Source organism: Gekko japonicus, unplaced genomic scaffold, assembly GCF_001447785.1.
Source record: "Gekko japonicus isolate JY-2015 unplaced genomic scaffold, Gekko_japonicus_V1.1 scaffold1213, whole genome shotgun sequence".
NCBI lineage: Eukaryota > Metazoa > Chordata > Lepidosauria > Squamata > Gekkonidae > Gekko > Gekko japonicus.
Window position 1 is genome coordinate 392,801 of NW_015164709.1, and position 22,343 is coordinate 415,143.

At 43.7% G+C, this 22,343-nt stretch overlaps 1 protein-coding gene across 1 annotated transcript in view; it reads left to right on the forward strand.

Annotated features, from left to right (window-relative positions):
• The window catches only part of COL12A1 (collagen, type XII, alpha 1), a 237,313-nt gene that overhangs the window by 129,558 nt on the left and 85,412 nt on the right, over positions 1-22,343 (forward strand). The window contains 9 exon segments of the mRNA XM_015409542.1: positions 3,173-3,312; positions 4,215-4,347; positions 4,457-4,486; positions 6,483-6,625; positions 7,691-7,820; positions 13,026-13,165; positions 13,628-13,757; positions 17,253-17,395; positions 20,234-20,363. Of these exon segments, the coding sequence (XP_015265028.1) occupies positions 3,173-3,312; positions 4,215-4,347; positions 4,457-4,486; positions 6,483-6,625; positions 7,691-7,820; positions 13,026-13,165; positions 13,628-13,757; positions 17,253-17,395; positions 20,234-20,363 (1,119 nt within the window).

Here is a 22,343-nt window from a genome sequence, read left to right on the forward strand (position 1 = left end):
CACTTGTGAAGAATTAACCCTTCACAGTCCTTTACCTGTTTGTACAGCACTTCTAAACTTTTAAAAGTGAAGTCCATCACAACAGGTGACAACATGATCACTGACATAACACATATATACCGCATACACAACATCCACCAGAAACATTGAGTAGAGTTGAGTTTGAGCCACAAGCTGCTAAAGATCTTCTCAGGGAAGCTACCCTCCAGGAGAAGGCAAAGAAGCCTATCCATCCCATAATTGTACCCATAGTAAATATTGCAAGCTATCATTTTTCAAAATTGCGGTCTGTATAGGAGTTCCTCTACACTAACTGCAAATGTGGCTGAAATAGCATATCTCTTGCATGCACGAACAAAAGTGATTCAGGGACACACTTGTTAACACACAAATCAAGGACATGCTAGCTTACATACCCTAGCCCTGACTTATCGGGGGCCACACAGCCCTGGCCTGGAGGGGAAGGTGGCTGCTGGCTTTTCACTGGCCATGTGGGGGAAGGGGGGGCATGTCCTGGCAGCAACTCCCTGGCCAGCTGACTGTGTCATCCTGGGCTGGGCTAAAGGATGTTGTCATGCCCCCCCCATCCTCTCTTTATTCTCCATTGTGGGAGTGCTCCATGCAGTTGGTTCCAGCTCTCCTTCCCACCCTTATTTTGGTTTTTACAGGTTGTTGCATTCTACGGTCTTGTTAATTCTTCACAGCTTCAGCATTGGGCATTGGGATGGATCCTTTGGGGAGGAGGCTGTGCCTTCGGGGACTCCCTTAAGGGTTCATGGGGGTGGAGCGATTAAGTGGCATGCCCAGCTTGGGGCTATCGACTGGTTCTCACTGCCAGGTGGCAAGGAAACCACTTGTGTAGTCCCTAGGGCTTTGCCACACCAAGGTTACCCAACAAGCAGGCAGGCGGGGGGGGGGTGTACATTGGGCTGCAGGTGGGTCACCCAGTGCGGGATCTGTCCCCATGCTGCACCAATGCACCCTTTATATATAATAAAGCTGTGGCCAGTTTACTGTCCACAAAACTGGTTATTGGGCTCTTTCTTCCACACACTTTCTCCTCAATAGGCCCATGGGCCTGCAAACAGACAGCATCGGATTTGGTTATATCCTCAGTCTAGCATTTAAAAAGTGTCCAAAATTAACCTTGGTGATTTTTACACTAGAAGAGTATTAAAAGGAAAATGGATATGTGTTGTTTTATGAAGTAAATATCTTTTTGAAATAGAATATAAGGTTTGAATTTCACAGACTAGAAATTATGATCACAGCATTTCTGTAATGATCCTTAGCAGCTGAAAGTAAGTAAGGCACAAATAAAGATTTTATTATCAGCAGATGCTGGGAAAGATGTTGAACAGATGGTAGGTAGACAAGCTAATTACAGAAGGCAAAAAAGGGTTGAAGCTGATGTCACCATTGGCTTTGAGATGAAATGTAAGGTTTGAACTGAACGATAGCAAACAACCAGACATTTAAAATACACCACCCATGTCACTTACGTTTTATGTGTTGACTATATTAAAGAACCTGAAAGAACCTTTTCCCCTTGACTGTTCATTTCTTGTGAATGAAGTAGTAGTGAGTCTGAGGAAGTAAGAAGGGATAGAAATATTTTAAACTAACAAATAGTTTTATATTGAATAAGTTAACATTCTGCTTTTAAAAAGCTTCATACTACTATTAATATTAGTTTTCAGTTTAGTTAGTTTTCAGTTCAACGATGTTCAACCACTGGAGAAGGAAGAGATACAGGATTGCCAGGAGGGAGGGTCACAAGGATTCTAGAAGTTGTTGATTAGGACAATACAGAAAAGTGGGACCAGACCCTCTTCAAACAAAGCAAAGAAAGAGTCAATAGCACGCACTTGTCCTACCCAGGGCAATGTTATGTAGTATGTGCAAGTGGGCATGTGGAGGAAGACAGGTAAATGGGAAGGAATGCTGATGTCATTTTGCCAAACAGCAAAGGTGCAAGCAATAGGGTTGCCAACTAGTGGTGGGAGTTGGGAGGGCAAGGTCATGGGGGGCCCTGTCAGCACGGTGGCATTATGTCACATTCATGGAAAACCCAGACGTGACATCAGTCTACTCTAGGAATCATTGGCAATTTTTAGAGCAGAGTGATGTCACTTGCAAGTTTTCCCCAGATGTGACACAATTCTATTATGCCAACATTCATTTTTTTAATTTAATTTTTTTTTACTATCAGCAGATGGAACGTTGTCAGGCAGCAGGGGTTGCCATCAGGAGCGGGCAACTGTAGCATGCAAACGTGTGCCACTGCCTCTTCACATTAAAGAGGAACACGAGAGAAGCTGCTGCTGTAGCTTGAAAAGGAATGATAAGCAAGTTATAATAGCACCAGAATAGGGGCAGAGAGCTACTTTGAATTGCTTGGAGAGTGACTGTTCACTCCTGAGTGAGATGTTGCCCCACTCAGGTATACAGTTCTGCCTTTTAAGAGGGTGATCCAGATAGGGTTGCCAGCCCCCAGTTCCCGGCAGGGGTTCCCCCGCTTTTGGGGGCTCCAGTCTGCCCCCGGACAGCTGGCCAGCAGGGAAACCCCACCCCCAAGAGTGACCACCCACCTGGCCACCCCTCTCCCTCCCCTCCTACCAGAATTTAAAGGGCCTCAGCTGATAGGTGGGGACCATGTGGCCCATCAATCAGCTGGAGGGCCCTTTAAATCTAGCAGGAAGGAGGGAAGAGGGGGGTTGAGGGCTGCATGCTCGGCTCGCAAAATGTCGCTGGTAAACTGCAAGAGTGGTGGGCCTAAACAAGCTGTTCAAACACAGGATAGGACAATTCTGGGCCTAGAGAACTAGGATGTTTTAGTTAAATATTCGTTACATTTTTCCTTTAAATCAAGTTGTCTGCTCTGGATTTCCCAGTGTTGTTAAAAGCAAACCATTTGTTAAAAGATGGGTGTTTGCTGTTGTTATACCATACAACAAAAGTATTTGTACTGTTTTTAGCTAACTGAGGACCTTACATTGTGGGTCTATAACATATAAACTGTTTTTCATACAGTGTCCATGCAGTTTTTTCTCAAACCACAGTAATTTATCACAGGTCCTCTCTGAATAGAATATTGTGGCTCTTTGTAATATCGAATGTACAGGTCTTTTCCTCATAAAAGTTATTGTATTCTTTCTTTTCTCCCTGGTAGTGTCTGTACCAGCCCCAGTCGATCTAAGAACTGATCAGGTAACCCAGTCTAGTTTCAGAGGCACTTGGGATCATGGAGCACCTGATGTAGCCCTCTATAGAGTAACGTGGGGACCATATGGTGGAACAGAAAAACTAGAGGTAAGAATGGATTCTCAGAAATCATTTCAAGTGTCTGTTTGCTGTATCAGACCAGTGTCTTTAAAAGTTTGATATCTATCCTTGGGCATAGTCATTCCTGGATTAAAACTGGAATCACACCTATATTAAAAAAGAGAGAGATTCTCAGTCAGCTCCCTAGTAGGTATGCATTCTTCTCATGAAGAAGAAGAAGAGATTGGATTTATGCCCTGCCCTTCACTACCCAAAGGAGTCTTAGAGCAGCTTACAATCCCCTTCCCTTCCCCTCCCCACAACAGACACCCTGTGAGGTAGGTGGGGCTGAGAGAGCTCTCTCGAGAACTGCCCTTGAAAGAGCAGCTTTGAAAGAACTTGTAACTGAACCAAGGTAACACCAGCAGCTGCATTTGGAGGAGTGGGGAATCAAACCCAGTTCTCTCAGATTAGACTCCGTGCTCTTAACGTCTACACCAAACTGAAAGAGGGACAACTCAGTTAATATTGTCTCCTGCCACTCACCTTCCCTTTTACTGAGAGCTGAGCCATTCTTGGCAACAGCTATGTTGCTAGAATCTTCCACACTGATCTAGGCCCTGTTAGTGAATCCTGGTTTCTTCCACTCCCTCCCTCAGGATGATATCACTAACAGAAAAATAGATGACTCAGTGCTTCATGGGATTTCCCTGATTTGAGGGGCATAGAAGTGGTGCAAGAATCCAACATGGTGGTATAATTTTTCAAAATAACCTTCTCACAGCACAGAACTATTCTGTTGTACACTGGGAGTCACTGTGCTTAGATTTGTTAGTCAATTTGAACATGTAAAATCTTATTAGATTGGTTCTATCCCACTAGAATGTTGTTGATTGTAAAGCAGATGATCTCACAGGTTGACTTTATCCTTTTTCCCTCCTGTCCCAAAGACAATTCTAAATGGTGATGAAAATACTATGATTTTTGAAAATCTGACCCCAGACACACTGTACGAAGTTGCAGTTACTGCTATCTATCCTGATGAATCAGAGAGCGATGACCTGATTGGCAGTGCACGCACATGTAAGTGAGAAATTCTGAACTCTGTTAAAGCGTGCATTATAATTTGTGGCAGTGGTATTTAGATTAAAGGAGTGCTCTTAATATGATTTCTTTTTGATTTTTTTTATAGTAGCCATTGTGCCTGCAACACCACCACCAGGTAAGAATCTGAATTCATGCTTATCATTTTATATCCCTGGCTTCATTATGGAAAATATAAGGAAGACCAGTTCAGGGCTGAGATCCAGGACTGCTGAGAGCCACCATAGGCCTCTGGACAAAGATTCCATCTGCCCCCCTCCCCGGTATGACCCCAATCCAAACCAAATCACAACAAATCACTTGGCTTGGTGTTATCATGCATCTATAACAATAAGGGGATGCACATGTCCATCTGTCCGTTTGTGGCAGGCATAACTCAAAAAATAAAATTCGGAATCTCAGAATTGGCCACCAGCTTCAGGATGGTCATGGGAGTTCCTGCACCAGAAATGGAAAGGAATTGAAATATCCTAGACCAGGTTATCTCTAGATCCCCTATGCTATTTGCAATGGAAGCTAAGCTTGTGTTGTGGTTAAAGTGTCAGACTAAGATCCGGGAAATCCAGGTTCAAATCCCCACTCTGCCATGGAAGCTTGCTGGGTGACCTTGGGCATGTCAGAAACTCTTAGCCTAACCCACTTTACAGGGTTGTTGTGAAGATAAAAAAGAGAGGAGAATGATGTAAACTACTTTAGGACAACCTTAGGGAGGAAGACAGGATAAAAATTAAATAAATAAGTTCTAACTTCTGTTCTTCATTTGTTACTCCGAGAATGATTAACAATTATTATCATGCACATTAAAGGTGAGGGGGAGCATCCTTTTACCACTCTGATAGATTATGGGGAAATATATACTCTTCTGTTCATAATATTAGCAAAGGTTTGCTTCTATACTCCTATTAAGAACATTCTAAGTTGCCAGCCAGGATGGATGAGAAGGAGTTGAGACTGAAAGTGGGGATAGACAAATGGAAGAGAACAAAACGAAGGAGGAGAAAAGTGTGGGAAAGAGGAAAATGTAGGAAAAGACAACAAAAGGATTTTTAAAAAAATTGCTGCCACACACTAACAAGGCTGCCCCTTTGCAAGATCTGGCTGCGCAGGAGCTCGGTGGAACTAAAGGAAAAAGGAAACCGTAGACTTTGTTAGGAAGCTGCATCCTGGCATTGACTGCAGCTTGTCCTGGCTGGTCTTGTCTTGCTTCAATGCTGGCTTGTCCCCCCCAACCCCCCCCCCTTGCTGGCCCTGCTGGGATCCAGAAAAGCCCACGCATATGCATAAAGGGCTCCTGCATGTACATGAGACTGATTATTTCCCCTTCCAATGATAGTCTCTCATTGCTGTTCTGGAAGGAGTTTTTTTCAGGGGTCTGAAGCTGCTGGCAGAGGAGGGGGTCTGAAAATCAGTCTTCCTTGCACATGCTGAGTACTCTGTGTAGTATTTTTCATTCAAGCCCAGAGATCTGAACTTGAGCTCTGGATTCTGTTGCCGGAGTGCCAACAGTATGGTGTGATGAGAGTATCAAAACGAAAGTGGTATTGTGTTTCCACAGTGCAGTGCCATGCAGTAGCACTCATAAAGGTTGTTAGCTGTGCAGTGCTAAGGAGGTGGCGTGGGATCCTCTGGAGTGGGATTTATTGTGGCACAAGATGATGGAGCTAGAAGTAATAACCACACATTCTTACATGTGCATGGAATGCTTTCTATTTGTGTGTGCAGGGGAACTTTAGGTCCTGGACACCATAGTTAAAGAAAGCACCATTTACAGTTGCCTTAGCTAACCAGCATTTATTGATTTATTTTTAAAATTTGGAGTGGTTAGATTTACCTTTGTTCACGTTTATCATTGTACAAGCATTAAATACTCATCTGGTTTTCATTATAAATGTTATTCTGAATCTGACCCAATTTTTCAGTTGAGTACAGTTTCATGTTTCTGGGCACTAGCAACATATATATCATTCTAAGCAGCATTTCAGTTTTTTGTTTTTTTAAAAAAAAATACCATTAAAAGATATAGTATAAATTTCACATCCAAGTGTAGAATGACAGTTACATTTTGACTGTTACAGTTCTTTTCTTAACAACTGCTTTAAATAATTTCATGTCAGTACTAAAAAGTGGCCCACGGAACCTTCAGGTATATAATGCAACATCCAGTAGCTTGACTGTCAAGTGGGATCCTGCCAGTGGACGAGTACAGCGGTACAGGATCACTTATCGACCTACAGCTGGGGACGGAGTTGAACAATCGGTAACTACCTCTGAAATTTTATAACTGTTGTTCAAGGAAATATACACTCTTACAAACAAATGTCTGTAGTTTTTAAATATGAACTTGTCAGATCAATCTGCCAGAGCACTGCAGGTTTTACCATTTTACAGAGAACTGTGGCTATTAGTTAAAGGAAATGGATTGGCTTCCTTTCTCAACAAAATCCACTAAATGATGCATATAATCTGGCAAGCATATGCGTGTCAAATTACAGTTCAAAGATATATTATTTAAGGACTTTAGACACTGTAAATTTCTTACATAGGAAGTTTTTCTCTGAAGAAAAAAGCAACTTTGACAACTGCATAGTTAATTTTGGAGCCCTGCAAGTCATGTCTATTTAGTTAATAATCAGGAACACTTCTGAATTTTGCAATCCCCTGTTCCCAAAAATCCCTGCATCAATTTTTCTTCTCCTGTACATTAACTGAACCATCATACCTTAATTTTCACACCATTTTTTGTTTCCTCTCACTAATTTTTTCCTGTTAAACGTATATAATTTTGAAAGTTATATTTGTGTAAGATGCATTCAAGTGGCATACTGATGACATGTAATGATGTCAAAATGCTATACGTGGCATAAAATAAATGAGTGAATCGGAAGTAGTAGGAACATAAAATGGGTAGAAATAAAAAGCTCACATCAACAACATATGAAACTAAAGTGAAATGAAACAGGACTCTTATAGGACACTTTGGACATGTCGTTACCATGCCCAGTAAAATTTAAGACAGATTTTCTTTGGAAAGCAAACTTGGCCTTCAGTTACAGGCTGGGTACTAGGCACTCTGCACCCTTCAACTTAAGGAAATGAGAAGAGACTCTATTATTCATACAGATTATGTTGTTTTAAATTATTGTTGCATGTTGTTGAATTTACCCTGCTGCATTCTTCACAACCTTGGTAAAAGCAAAGGGAGAGAGAGGGAACATGGAGGGAGACAGAATGTATTAAGTGCAAAATATATATCCATCTTCCTAGCATCTGTGGAATTTCACTCTTGTGCCCTAATGTTTCCCTTTCATCCCATTTATTCTAGACCACAGTAGGAGGGAGACAGAACAGTGTTGTACTCCAGAAGCTGCGAGCAGATACACCTTATTCAGTTACAGTTTCATCCTTATATGCAGATGGTGAAGGAGGACAGATGACAGGCAGGGGCAAAACCAGTAAGTAACACAATTCTGTTTTTCTCATTAGAATAATTTACGAAATAGTTTTGTTAAATCACTTGAGAAATCAGCAGGGTTTTGGTTTCAGTTGCTGGGGTCAATTTATGTACTGCTGAATTTAATCCCCAAAGAATCATAGAATCATAGAGTTGGAAGGGACCTCCAGGGTCATCTAGTCCAACCCTCTGCACAATGCAGGAAATTCACAAATACCTCCCCCTCCACACCCACAGTAACCACTGTTCCACACCCAGAAGATGACAAAAAACATCCAGGATTGCTTCCTGACCCGAAAGTGGCAATCAGCATTTCCCTAGGCATGTAAAAAAGGGCCACAAGAACTAAGCACTGAAACAACTCTTAGTGAAAAAGAGAGAAGTTTCTCTCTTTTTGACCATCCCCCAGTTTTTATAAAAATGTGGAAACCTCTACTGAAAAATAAAAAGAAATATTTTTAGCTAAGTAATTGTTTGCTTCTATGTTTGTCTTGCCAATACCTTTCAGCTCCCAATATGCATGTGAAGGAAGAAAGGGAGTAGATTGCCTTCTGTCTCTTTCAGATGATTATTTTATTGCACAATAAGTTCTCAGTGCTTACTAAGTTGTGAGGCATCCAGACATCTTTTTTCATCTTGTTTTGCTGCCAGAAAAATGGAATTCTTCCCCAGCAAACACATGCTTTGGAGCTTGGAGTGTGGAATACAGTTGCATAATTGTCATGGACAGTTATTGGCCAGTGCTCTGTGTTACCCTTGGAATTGAGGGACACAGTTGCCACATGTTGATCGGTTTAACCTGATTTAATTTTGTTTACTTATCTAAAAGGTGAATGCCCCCTCCCCCAGGGCTGTATGACTCAAACTATGTACTCATGGGAATCCTCATGAAGCCTTTTAAAGCTAACAAAAATTAACAAGCAAAAGTAAGGCTATCTCTTTTCATCACAGCAATATTTGGACTTTTGTGAACCTTTACAATTACCTCGCCTGCCCTTTTAAATTTAGTTCTTTCAAAGTTGTGCTTAACTGCACCTTGCAGATTTGAAATTCACCTCTCTCATCTTTGAAATAAAAGGGTGAACAGACTATTATCCTAACAATAAGGTTACTGTTACAGTATCCCCTATGGGAATGGAATATGGCACCACTGGCACTGGATTGCAGCTAGCAATAATAAAGTGTTACAAATAAACTCCAGTCAGCCATGAATGTGGCAGGTTCTCCCCTTTCTCACTGCAGAGGGTTGGGGGACCCTTGAGGACTGCCTAGGATGTGACAAGGGGATTGCTCTGGTTGAGGATCCACAGTAATTGTCCATCCTGATCTTGTATATGTCCTTACATGAATAAAGCAATGGCTTGCACTTAGGTGTGCACGTGCTGTTCCAACACTTTTCCTGAGGCTTCATCTGCCCTTCAGGAGCAGTGTTTCAGGAGGTCCAGAGTGCTGTAGCTAGAATGGGTGAAGTTCCCTTCCATGAATTCACTCTGTTTGCAGTTGTTTCCATTGTTTGGGAAGGCCCTCAGTATCATTTTGAGGCCTGGTACTTTTGGATCCACTTCACTCTACTTTTTAAAACCTTTTACACAAAATCCCAATATTTCAGACTACCATCTTTACCTCCCGTGTCTATGAAAGTTTCCAAATGTTACAGAACTGTTGTGTGTCCAAGCGCTTCCCCATTCACTCCAGTGGTAGGAGAAGCTCAGTGAAGTGAAGCATTCATAGAGATTTGTAGATATGAGAGTTCTGCATGAATAGTAGAGAACTTCCAGACATCTTTTGATCAGGGCCAACAGGGAAGCCAGTTTATGGACAGTATGTATTCAGCATACGATGAAGCACAAAACATTTGGCTAATGATTTAAATAGAATTTAAGACTGCTTAACCGTTCATTGGATTAAATCTACAGATTCTAAAGTTTAAAGCAGTGGTTCTTAACCAAGGCCATGTGGACTAAAGTTTAAGAATCAGTGACCTAGAGCAGGGTCCCCAACATAGTGCCTGTGCCCACCAAGTGCTTTTAGAAGGTGGATGGAGCCAGGTGGGGCTCTTGCCTAGTAGGGCTTCCAGTTGGCCACTGAAGATCTGCTTGGCTGTGCAAGTTATTAATAATGTTCTGATGCCAGCTGCCAACACAGGGTTGGTTTTATTCTCTCTCACACTCCTGTTTCCCAGTGTATTTTTAAAAATTATTAATTCTTATCCCCTGCACCTGGACTTCCTCTGTGTGTGGCTCTGCCTCCCATGGTGGTGATTTTATGGTTGGCTCTGCCCCCTGTGGCAGCCACCCTCTGTCAGAATTCCAGTAATGCCCATAAGATCAAAAAGGTTGCAGACCACTGACCTAGATCATTATTTATTTCCTCTCAGTTCATATGTCTTTTCTTCAAAAACTATGATGTTTGTGTCACAAACATTGTTTGAAATTTCAAAATGATTGTTTTATATGACAGAAGAACACTTTGAACTATATCTGGAACTCCTGACATTGTCTAACTAGCATTAGAAAATTGAGTATTATTAAGACATACTACTCTAGGATGACAGCCACTTTTTTCCTTAACCATGGCAGATAAATGTATCACTGATCTTGCTTTCATAACAAATATAAGTTACTAGGAAAAAGGCCGGTGGCTCTGGGAGAGTGCCAAGGCCTTGGGCACTCAGCGTCAATGTGCTGTGGTGACCTCAGCAGGGTATAATTTTCTCCAGAGGAACTGATCTCTGCTACCTGAAGAGCAGTTGTAATTTTGAGTGATCTCCACCTCTTACCTGGAGATTGGCAACAATTGTTACCCAGGAAGAAATGGCTGGTTTGGAGGGTGGAGTCTATGGTATTGTACCTGTCTGAGGTCCCACCCCTCCTCAAACCTCACCCTCTCCAGGTTCCATCCCTCAAATCTGCATGAATTTCCCAACCTGGAGTTGGCAACCCTATCTCCTTCCCAGCCAATCATCAACCTACCTTTATTTCCCCCTCTCTCTTCAGCTTTCCATTCCCCCCCCCCACATACCTGCAGCCTCTTCCGTGCTCTGAAGCCCTGACTGCCACAGAGTCCACCATTTTCCTTTGTCTGAACCAAGCTTGGTTGCCTACCAAGTGAAACGGGCTCCAGTTTACAACTCAGCTGTTTGCCTCCCACCCTCATCCTGTGGGCGTATCTCATTCCTGAAGTTCACTGCCACCAGTCATGACATTGTCACTGCCTTTTTAGAGGGACAGTGAGACCCCTCTGGCCGAATCTCCCTGTTTGGAGATGGAATCCCCAATTTTTGGGGGATCCCTGGAAAGTTGGCAACCTAAGGGTCTGGCCTTTCCTTGCTTCCCTGGGCTACCCCCTCCCTTTGGTATTGTGCAGAGCAGGGGAGACTATGTGGTCAGAGCACAACACAGATTATTAGCCCAAATAACTATTTACACAGTTATGAAGCGCACACATACTCTAGGAGTAAGCACACACCATGAACCAATGTGGCATAAATCAACAGGGGTTAAATGCAGGGGTCATTTCGTAGAAAAAGAGGTGCAGGAGCTCATTAGCATATGCCACACCCCCTGACATGACCAGAAGTGTGTCAGAAGGCAACACCCACCGCTCAGGCTCCACTGGACTGTTTTGGATTGCTAGCTATTGGGGGGGGACGTGCAGATCTGTCCTCGCAGAGGAGGGAGAGCTTGTACCTGAATAAAACTTGGTCTTAAAGGTGCCACTGGACTGTTTTGGACCGGGGGGGCGGCTCTGCATCTTACCTGGCTGCTTCTTGCTCTGACTGAGGGCTGCTGGGAGCAGGGGGTGGGGCTTGTTGCATGTGCCCGCCCCCTGGGCTCTTTACTGCCGGAGTTCTGCTCCTGATCACCAGGGGTTAAACGCAGTCCTCTTCCCCTACACACAATAGTCTCTACCTCTGGAGGTTGTGGGCTCATCTGTACTTCAGCCTCTCTCTCTTGTCCAAGAGAGCAGGGAAACTTCCATTCATTCCCCAGTCTAGTCGACTGTGGAGTGGCTGATTTTCTGCTGCCTCCCAGGGACAAAGACTGCCTTGGGACAGTCCCTGTTTTCCCGCACTTTTTGGCCTTGGGGCAGCTGGGAACTGTAGGCCGGCAGATGAGGAAGCCCCATTCAACCCAGTGAGTGATACCCCTGCAGGCCCCTCTCTGGAACAACAGCTCAATTAAACCTTATGGGGGAACATTTTAAACAAAGAATCACAGCCATCTTACAAACACAGGTAACTGCCATTTTTTGACACCTACCAACAGCCAGTGAGGGAAGAGTTAGTCCCACACAGGAAAAGCATCTTCATCAAGAGAGAAAGCCGTTTGCCAGTAATTCTGACAGGGCACAGTGGCTGAAGTGGGAGTGGGTGGGGAAGAGGAGCAGACCCAGCACCTGGCCAATGGCACGCGAGTACTCTTGAGTGGCGGTTGATGGGCCAATGGCTGAGGGAGAGCATAGAATCTTGCCATCCCAAAACAGGATTATAATATAGGAGAGATTAGAAGGAAGTTTAAGTGAAAACTTCATTATGAAACTTTTCCAGGATCTCTTTTCTACTTCCCGCCTTTGTCTCTTGCCTCTCTGGCTATGCTTCTTCTTCTGTTGAGTTCCCTTTATGACAAACCACTCAACTGATCAGCTGGCTAAGTACAGCAATGGTAAATGCACTGAATAAATTCTTAGTAGAAATAAAAGCAGAAGAATAGCAATCTGAGGCATCTTGTGAACTTCACATGGGTTTTCGTGATGAATCCAACGCTAATCACTGTGCCACTATGGTTCTCTGTGGATACTGTTTTGCAATTTTTGCAGTCTGAATTTCTTTTAAGGAGCACTGGAGGCTTAGATTTATTTTTGTAATAATCAGTTTATCTACAAATATGCCATTGAAGCAGATACTACAGAGGTACACAAGCAAGCACAAAGATCATACTACATCCACAGAGCATCTGTCCAATTCCCTATACCCTCATTGCCCCTTTCCCAGATCTCTCTTTAGCTTGGATTGGAAAAACAGCTTCCCTTTCCTGCCATCGTGCATATGCCTGTAGATTAAGGCAGCATTCCAAGGTAGTCTGTGACTACAGAACTATCCCGCTATCCACCACCATCTCCTATCTGTGCCTGTTTGTATAACGGGACAGCATGGTTCACAAGAACTTGATCCCTGAAGCCTGACGGTACATTTAATGTATTTCAGAACCTCTCAGCACAGTAAAAAACCTCCGAGTCTATGATCCAACCACCAGCACACTGAACGTTCGATGGGATCATGCAGAAGGGAATCCTCGTCAGTACAAGTTGTTCTATGTACCTGCTGTAGGAGGTGCAGAGGAGCTGGTAATCCTTTTTGAACTTTAGTGTAATTCATAAATAGTCACAACCCACTCCTGTTTTTGCCATGGCTGAAATGAAATGGGCTTGGGAGATCACTTAGAGCTGATTTTATACATGCATAAGAAATTCATGGTATTTTGGGTGCTTAAGAACACAAGTAGGGTAATCACATGCTGAAAACTTACCTTCTGATGCGGAAAACTGGTAGGTCAGGGAGAAGGCTAAGGTTGTTAACATGCTAATTTTCCCAGGCTAGGGAGTTGTTTTGTATGCATGGGTGTACTAAGCACAATAATGTGCTAAGAGAACTGTATATGTGTTTTTTAAAAACATGAAATCCAGCCCTTATATATGGTGCAAAATATGCTAATCAATAAGCACACTCAAAGTTATATTGCAAACTTCCATTTTTACTGTTCTTCTTCTTCTCCTCCTCCTCCTCCTCCTCCTCCTCCTCCTCAATAGGCAACAGTCCCAGGGAACACAAATTATGCAGTCCTTAGAAATCTGCAATCTGAAACAGAATACAAAGTGACTGTGGTTCCTGATTACCGGGAAGGTGAGGGAGGACGTGTGTCTGATACTGGGAAAACATGTAAGTAAATTTAAAGTATTTATTTACTTAAATATTGTGTATTAAGTACTTAAAATATGCTGTCGAAGGCTTTCATGGCCGGAGTTCATTAGTTGCTGTAGATTCTCCGGGATGTGTGGCCGTGGTCTTGGCATTGTAGAACCTGACGTTTCGCCAGTAACTGTGACTGGCATCCTCAGAGGTATAAACACAAAAGATGGCATACTCGCTGTGTCAAGGTGAGAAGAAGGTGACACAGAGAGTATTCAATCTTTCTGTGTTTATACCTCTGAGGATGCCAGTCACAGTTACTGGCGAAACGTCAGGTTCTACAATGCCAAGACCACGGCCACACATCCCGGAAAATCTACAGCAGCTAATTAAGTACTTAAAGTTTGGGGCTGTTGTCCCCACTTCAGGAAAGAACTATCAGTGCAGCCCTAAGGACCACCTGCACTGCAACAACTGCCTATCTAATCGTGGAGGTGCTGGTCTGCTCTCTAAAGGGTTCTGGCGGAGCCCAGGAGGTAGACAAAAGACCTAGAAGCAGGGTCACACAGGCTGCAACCATGCCAGCATTCCCAGCAACCACATCATCACGTCCCATACAAGTCACAAGGTGCGATGACAGGCAGAAAGAACCAATCATGAACAGGCAGGTCTGGGGACCAAGCCCTGCTATGGGGCAGGGCCATGGACCTCAGGGCCTTGTCTGTGGCACACACACACACCTTAAAGGAACAGAGCCCTTCCCAACAGTAACAGGGCAGCTGACAGAGTTGCCAAGGGCCCCAGCAATCTCCCACCAGCAGCGACCCCAAACAGGTCCACAGTCCATATGGTCCAAAGGCTGCAATCAACAACAAAGGGGCATGGAGAGATGAGTGCACTCAGCCAGGGGGTCCACTGCTCATTGGTGGGGGTGCCTCCTGGCAGCCCAGCCACACTACCAAGGGCACCCATGGGCCGCCCTTTTGGCTACCTTTGCCAGCAGCAGAGTAGGAGATGGGGCCACTGGGGTGGGCCCTGGGGTAGGGGCATGCAGTGTTGCCAACTGATACCACAATAACCTTCTCAATGGAGCAGAAGTGTTCTGGGACTGGAATGACCATAATTCCAGTCTGGGTGTTGTCATTCCAATCCCAGAGCAATCTATCTGTGCCCACAGACCATCCTTCTAAATCCATTCTGCTTTCATTGTAACTGTTGTGTGCAGTAATTTATTTCAGTAGAGGCCATGCAAGTCAATTATATCCACTACCAAAGCACCATGGCACTTGCTCTAAGTCCACATGGCAGGGAGCTCCAAGGCAAGAGTCCCGTTCTGCACACTCTGCCTGATGAGTTTTGAAGCATCCTTGCCTAAGGTTTTGTCGGGCTGGAGGGCAGCGACTGGGTGCTGGGGAGGGGGTTTGGCTGCCGCAGGGAAGGGAGGTGATTTGCTATGACTGAGTTTGGCATCCTGTGCTCCTTTTGGGCATGGCCACCCCAGTGGGGTGGCACTCGAGGTTTTGGCTTGCATGAGCACCTATGGGCTACACCATGTTTTTTGTTGGCGTAACTTTCTGACACTGATGGGAAAACGTTCCTGGGCTGAAATGGCTTAGGGAGCCAACTACCATCCACCATGCCCATTTCCCCAGGCTGCACACCTCTGTGCTGGCTGGGGGACCTACACCAATGGCTCCCTGAGCAGCAGCCGCTGTGGCAGCATGGCACTAGGGCACTGCACCAGCATAACTCTGATTTACGTTGACGTATCTCTGAGATACATCAGCATAATGGCTAGTTGGCTCCTTAGCACTTTCAGCCCCCTTAGGATTGCACTGTATGTGTACATAAGACTATTGATTTCAGTATTCCTAACTATGATTCTATGTTGTGCTGTGGCATTTATGTTAATTTTAAACCAGTTTGTTGTTACACTTAGTTTATGGAACATCTTCATGGCAAATATTCTTATGCTGAACAAGTTTTTTTAAGGTTTTTATTAGGAAGAGAGAAAGATAGCTCAGACATTGTGTAATTCCCCACCACCACCACCAAAAGCCAATGTTTGGGTCTCAGATGGAGGGAAAATTTATGTGCTTAGAACATTTATATGCCTCTTCTGCATGGGCTGCCTTCTTTCTCCACCTGTCCAAACAGCACATGTGAAAATTGTGGTAGGGTTCAAAGGAAACAGTGATGTGGGCATACTTTTTTGACCCTATTGCTTTGTTTCCTTCTCATGTACACTAAACTATAAACTGTGATGGAACAGAGCTTGTCACCTGCTGGTGCCCTTTAATATCACCTTTATTTTCACTATGTATTTCCCCAATGTGTTCTGGATTAACTGGTATGGTGGGGGAGAGACAGAAACATTTCCTTTATATGTGACATTTTCTACTATACTGAAACAAAAGTCACAAACTTTCACATGGTGAGCAGTGTGGGAATATGGCTGTTTATCTCCTTGTAGTGAGTAGGCAATCATCACCGTGCTATGAGCACTACCTCGATCCTGCAGGTTTACTTGTAACTAAAACCAATTTTATTAGATTGAATTAATATCCAGGAAAGAGTACAGAGAATTGCTGTGTTAATGAGTTTTAAAGAAGTGTGACATGCAGGGTTTTTTTGTGAAGATATTTTGGGATAATTACACTGTAGCTTAATTTTCAATAGTATACTTAACTATTGGAGGGAGGGATTATTTGGAGTTTTACTCTATCCTTATACTAATGCTGAAGTTGCCCCCGGAGTGCAGATATCTAAATCTGCACTTCGGGGGCACCTGGGGGGGAGGGAGAGGTTTGTGCACACGTGGGCCAGTCCCCACGTGTGCACAAAAATAAAAAAGTTAAAAAAAATTTGGGGGGGATGTTTAAATCCCCCCGAAAGTGCAAGAGCGTCTCCTGCGCGTGCGCAGGAGACGCTCTGTAACTGCCGCTGCCGCTTGGGAGGGAAGCGGCGAGCAGGGAGGGGGGCCAGAGCGGCGAGGGCTGGCTGGCTGGCTGGCTGGCGGGCGGGAAAGAAGCAAGAACCGTCTTGCGGGGGGGATCATGGGGGGGCAACCCCAGCCCCGCCCCCAGTTTCGACCGCCAGAAAGACCCCCCCCAAAGAGGAGGCCGGCCCAGCGTCGTCTTCTTCCTCAGAGGGAGGGGGGGTGGAGGACAGGGGGGAACCAGCAGGATGGGGGGGTACTTACCTCCTCCTGCTGCTTCCTCCTCTGCCTCCCTCCACCACCACCCCCCGCGAATATCGCGGGTCCCCCCTTGTTTTATATATTTTAAATTTGCATTTATAAGCTACCTTGAGCCCCTGGGAAATGCAAGGTATAAACACTTTAATAATTAATTGATTGATTAAAGATATAAACATGAACAAGCATAGTAAAGTCCTACCTTAAATTTGGCCCTTGTCCAATGTTTGCCTTAAAACTACTGTATTATAGCCACTTTCTGTTGCTATGACTCTACAGCTAAGCCGTTGTTCTTCATACAAACCTGTCTTACATTATTCTTGATTCAGTGGTGAGAGGAACACCGAGAGGCATCCAGGTTTACAACCCAACAACCAACAGCCTTAACGTCCAGTGGGAACCTGCACCAGGGGCAGTACAACAATACAGAGTTGTCTATTCTCCATTAGTTGGCACAAGGCCATCAGAATCTGTAAGTAATTTAATCATCTGAGGTTTTCCTTATATAAACTCTTAGGGGTAATGTTTCCTACAATGATTTCTGGCTGGTGAAGATAAAATATCCTCTTTCATGATCTTACTATTTTGAATGTCATTATATATTTGTTCCATGCATTTTATTGTAGTAATAAATACCAGTGAAACAAAATTAGAGTAGGCTATTGTTAAATACAAAGTCAGGTACTGAATTCCCAAATGCAATAACTCATTTACACTCCACAACAAGCTGAGTAACTTTTCCTCCACCATTCAACAAAGGCTACCAGATATCTTACTCTAAAGAGTACCTAGTAGCGTATGAAGCTGAAATAGTTCCTCTGATGCAAACTGGCCCTTAGGAACATATTTTCACATTTGTATATTGTAAATGTGACACATGATTTTGCTATTAAAACATTAACATATACCAAATCTTAAAATGCAGCACACATCCTTCTGTAATTAAAAGATTCAATATCCCAAAACAAAGAATAATTATCTTATATTCTAATAGTCAAGTTGCCAGATCTTTGAATATTTAAATCCTGTGACTGGAACTGTGAATGGGCAAGTCTGATCTTTCTGCAAACCTGGGGAATTTTTAAAAAATTGAAAATGATAAAAGCAGTGCTTTACAAAGATTCTCTTAGTGACGGTTGCTAGTCAACCACAGTATTTGGTTTCAGTGAGTAAAAGGCAGGGAAAGGGGGCAGGGTCCTTTCTAGGCCTGTTTTGGCCTTTGATGGAGGAATCATTGGGGCCAGGTTTGACAAGGGTTGCTAACTCCAGGTTGGGAAATTCCTGGAGATTTTGTGGTGGAGGTTGAGGAGGGCAGAGTTTGGAAATGGAAGAGCCCTCAAACAGATAGAATGTCACAGAGTCCACCCTCCAAAGCAGCCATTTTCTTCAGGGGGACAGATCTCTGTTGTCTGCAGTTCTGTTGTAATTCTGGGGGATCTCCAGGTCCAACCTGGAGACTGGGAACCCTAGGCCTGGAGGTAACTTCTGGGTGACATGATGCCACCTGACATGAATAACTCAACTGGGCTTGGTTGCTTGCTACTGTTCTACAGCAGCCACCCTATAAAAGCCAATGTGGTATAGAAGTTAGAGCTTCAAAGTACAGTCTGTGAGACTCAGGCTTAGATCCCCATATTTCTGACTGAGTGATTTTGGCCCAATCACATACTTCTTCAGCCTAACCTGCCTCACAGAGTTGTTGTGCAGATAAAAAGGGGAAATTATGTAATCAGCTTTGATCCGCACTGTGGAAAAAGACTGTAGTTTTCCTAGATAGAGACTGTGGGGGAGGGGGAGGAGATAGAAAGCTGAAGACAGGGGGCAGATAAAGGTATGTTACCTGTTTGGTGGGAAGGAGATAGGGTTGACAACTCCAGGTTGGGAGATCCCTGGAGATTTGAGGAGTGGAGCCTAGGAATGGTGGGGTTTGAGGAGTGGAGGGACCTCAAACAGGTATAATGCTATAGGCTTCACCCTCCAAAGCAGCCATTTCATCCACAGGCACTACCATTGCCAATCTGCAGGTGAGGACTGGAGATCACCTGGAATTACAACTACTCCCCTACTCCCCAGATGTCAGAGATCAGTTCCCCTGGAGAAAATGGCTGCTTTGGAGGGCTCTTTCAAGAATAGCTCTTTCAAGAACAGCTCTTACAGAACTATGGCTTGCCCAAGGTCATCCAGCAGTTGCCAGTAGAGGAGTGGGGAATCAAACCCGGTTCTCCCAGATTAGAGTCCGCACACTTAATAGGGCTGCCAAGTGGGGGCGGGTAACCCCCCGCTTTGGAGGCCCGATTTCCGCCGCGGCGGAATCGGGCCCCGGGGGAAACCCCACCCCAGTGTGCACGTCACCAGGAAGTGACGTGGGCACGCCGGGCACGCTGGGGGCGGGGCCATGGCCATACAAGGCAAAACTCTATGGTTTTCCCTTGTATGTCCGTGGCCCCGCCCCCAGTGTGCCCGACGTCCTCCCGTCACTTCCGGGTGATGTGCGTGCGGCGCGCGCGCACACACACACAGGATGCCGGCCGGGAGCCCCCCGCTCCCGGCGAAGATACACTTGGCAACCCTAACACTTAACCACCACACCAAACAGAATTATGGAAGTCAAATAGCTGTATTTAATGGGCACATGCCACAATTCAGTACAAATCCAGTATACATACACCATCAAAAGAAGGTTCATATAAAATAGGTGCAACTGAATCATAGAAACATTGCTTATCCTGATTAGAATCACTGGTCTGTGATTGAATTCTGTTTTAGAGGGCGGTGAAATCACATATCTATTTCATTAAGTAGTTTTTGCAATGCCTCTTAGTTCATATGAAAGGAGACTTAATTCTTATTAAAGGATCTTGTATATGTTTTCTAGGCCTGGATATACTGCTCAAACAGTAAAAAAAAAACAGGGGGGGGATTAAAAACTGTTCCTCTTACTCTCTTTCAGAAACAAACAATGCTTCAGAGCAAGGGCATTTGGCCACCTCTTTTTTGCCATCAAGATGTAGCTGACTTATGGAGGCTCTGTAGGATTTTCAAGGCAGGAGACATTAAAGGGTGGTTTGACATTGCCTGTCTCTGTGTAGCAACCCTGGTATTCCTTGGTGGGCTCCCATCTAAATACTGTCCAGGGCTGACCCTGATTAGCTTTTGAGATCTGACAAAATTGGGCTAGCCTGGGCGATCCAGATAAGGGCAACCACAGAAGACCACTTCCGAAGATCTTGAGCAGTTTCATTCTCAAACTATTACAGATATTTTTTTTCTTAAATTGTCAGTTTAAAATTCAACCTTACTGTCTTCTTAGGTTGTGGTTCCTGGCAACACTCGCAACGTTTTACTAGAGCGTCTTACTCCTGATACTCCTTATTCTGTAAATATTGTTGCTCTGTACGCTGATGGAGAAGGAAATCCAACTACTGGACAAGGAAGGACATGTAAGCCTCTCCCCAAAAAACCTGCTGTGTTTCATTTACAGATTTTAAAATAATCATTGTTAGGTCATACGTATTGTGATAGATAGATAGATAGATAGATAGATAGATAGATAGATAGATAGATAGATAGATAGACAGACAGACAGACAGACAGACAGACAGACAGATAGATAGATAGATAGATAATCTGTTTATTCGATATATCATAAGCCCAATTACAGACAATACAAAAAAGGGTACCAATAATATATATAAAATATTTAAATATTAAACTGCGTTTAATCTGCGTATGTTAATTTAAAAATTACTAAAACTCTAAATTTCTACAATACTCTTATCAACTGTTATTCAACTGTTGAGTATTATAGGGGTTATACAATTCTACTCCCCATCTCCTAAATCTTCTGGATTCTTTCTAAAACTGTACTACATGTGCAGCACATATTTTTTTTGGGCTATTGCTAGAAATTTAGCACAGTTTATTATGATCTGTGGAGCAGGATCAAATAATAGCTTTATACTTATCTCCTTCTCCAAGTATCCGTGGTACCTCCTTATAACAGGATGAATAATTTTTACTCTGATGGTTTCATAAAATGTACAGTGGAGTAAAGTATGTTCAATTGTTTCAACTTTTCCTGAACCGCACGGGCATAGTCGTTCAGACAAAGGTACCTTTTTATACCAGCCTTCTAACACCGCCGAAGGATAGATGTTACATCGTGCCAGGGAGTATGCCCTGTGGTGAGAGGGAATCTCTAATAGTGATAAATACACTGCAGGAGCAACTATATATTTTGTTTCCTGTGGGGCCAAAAAAGTTGACACTTTAGCAATATCACTTTGCCTTTCGGTGTCATATATTCTTTGTTTAACAATAGCCCTAGCTTGTTCTAGTGGCATTATCTGTAGTGACTCAGAAGAGAAGCCAAGCAGATGTATCTTATGGTCTACAGCACTAAGGCAATTAGAGCAACAGCTGTCTGTAAGAATTAGAGCAGTGATATCAGATGGTTTGTGGCATAACCTTAGCCAAGCATTTATGGAGGCCAGAGTTATCTTGGCCTCCAATCTGATCAGCCCAATTTCTAATCGTAAACTGGCGTTGGAAGCACTAGTTGAGAAATGAAAAATAGATCTTAAAAATTTAGACTGTATCTTTTCCAGGGGTGCAAAACTTGATGAGGGTGGGCCCAGCATAGTGCCATATAGCAACTGTGGTATTGTTTTAGCTAAGTATAGTTTAAGGCCGACTGGTATAAAATGACCCCCTTTTTTTGAAATAAATTTGATAATACTATTTGCGGTCTTCCATCCCATTGTTAGCCAAATTGCTTTATTTACAGCAATTGTTAATTTATAAATGGGTTCTTGCCAATTTATACCAAGGTCCTGATCCGACCAAGGGTTACCAGTAAAGGATTCGAGGCTGTTGTGGTTAAAATAGATGTCTTTTACTTTAAAAAAAAATCTCATACAAACAATACTGATGCACTCACATTCAATCAAGTTCCTAAGAATTACTGTATTAAAATAAGCACAGTTGCATTTGCAGGTAGGGGTGATGGTGGGCGATACTTATCTGTCTTGCAGCTTGGTTGTTCCAATGAAGAATAGTGGGGAAGAAATGGAAACAACGGGAATTCACACATGACCAGAACCAGCCGGAACATGTGGGCAGTAGAGGCAAGGGTTGGGGATAGCAAGTGGGACTCAAGAGGAGTAAAAGCAGACAGGGGTTGTTGTGGGGGAGATGCTATCTGGCCAGGTAGGAGAAGCCAGGTGACTGGTTCTCTCCTTTTTATAGGGGGTCCAAGAGATGGGTGGTAACTGTGCCAACCTCTTGACCCACCTATTTGTTAGTCCGTCCCAAAAACAATCCTATTGGTTGCAAGTAGGGAGGGGAGGTTACCTAAAAGGGGTGGTCAATATTGTAACCTAAAACCTTACTCGAAGTATGGCATCTGGACAGGTGTGAAA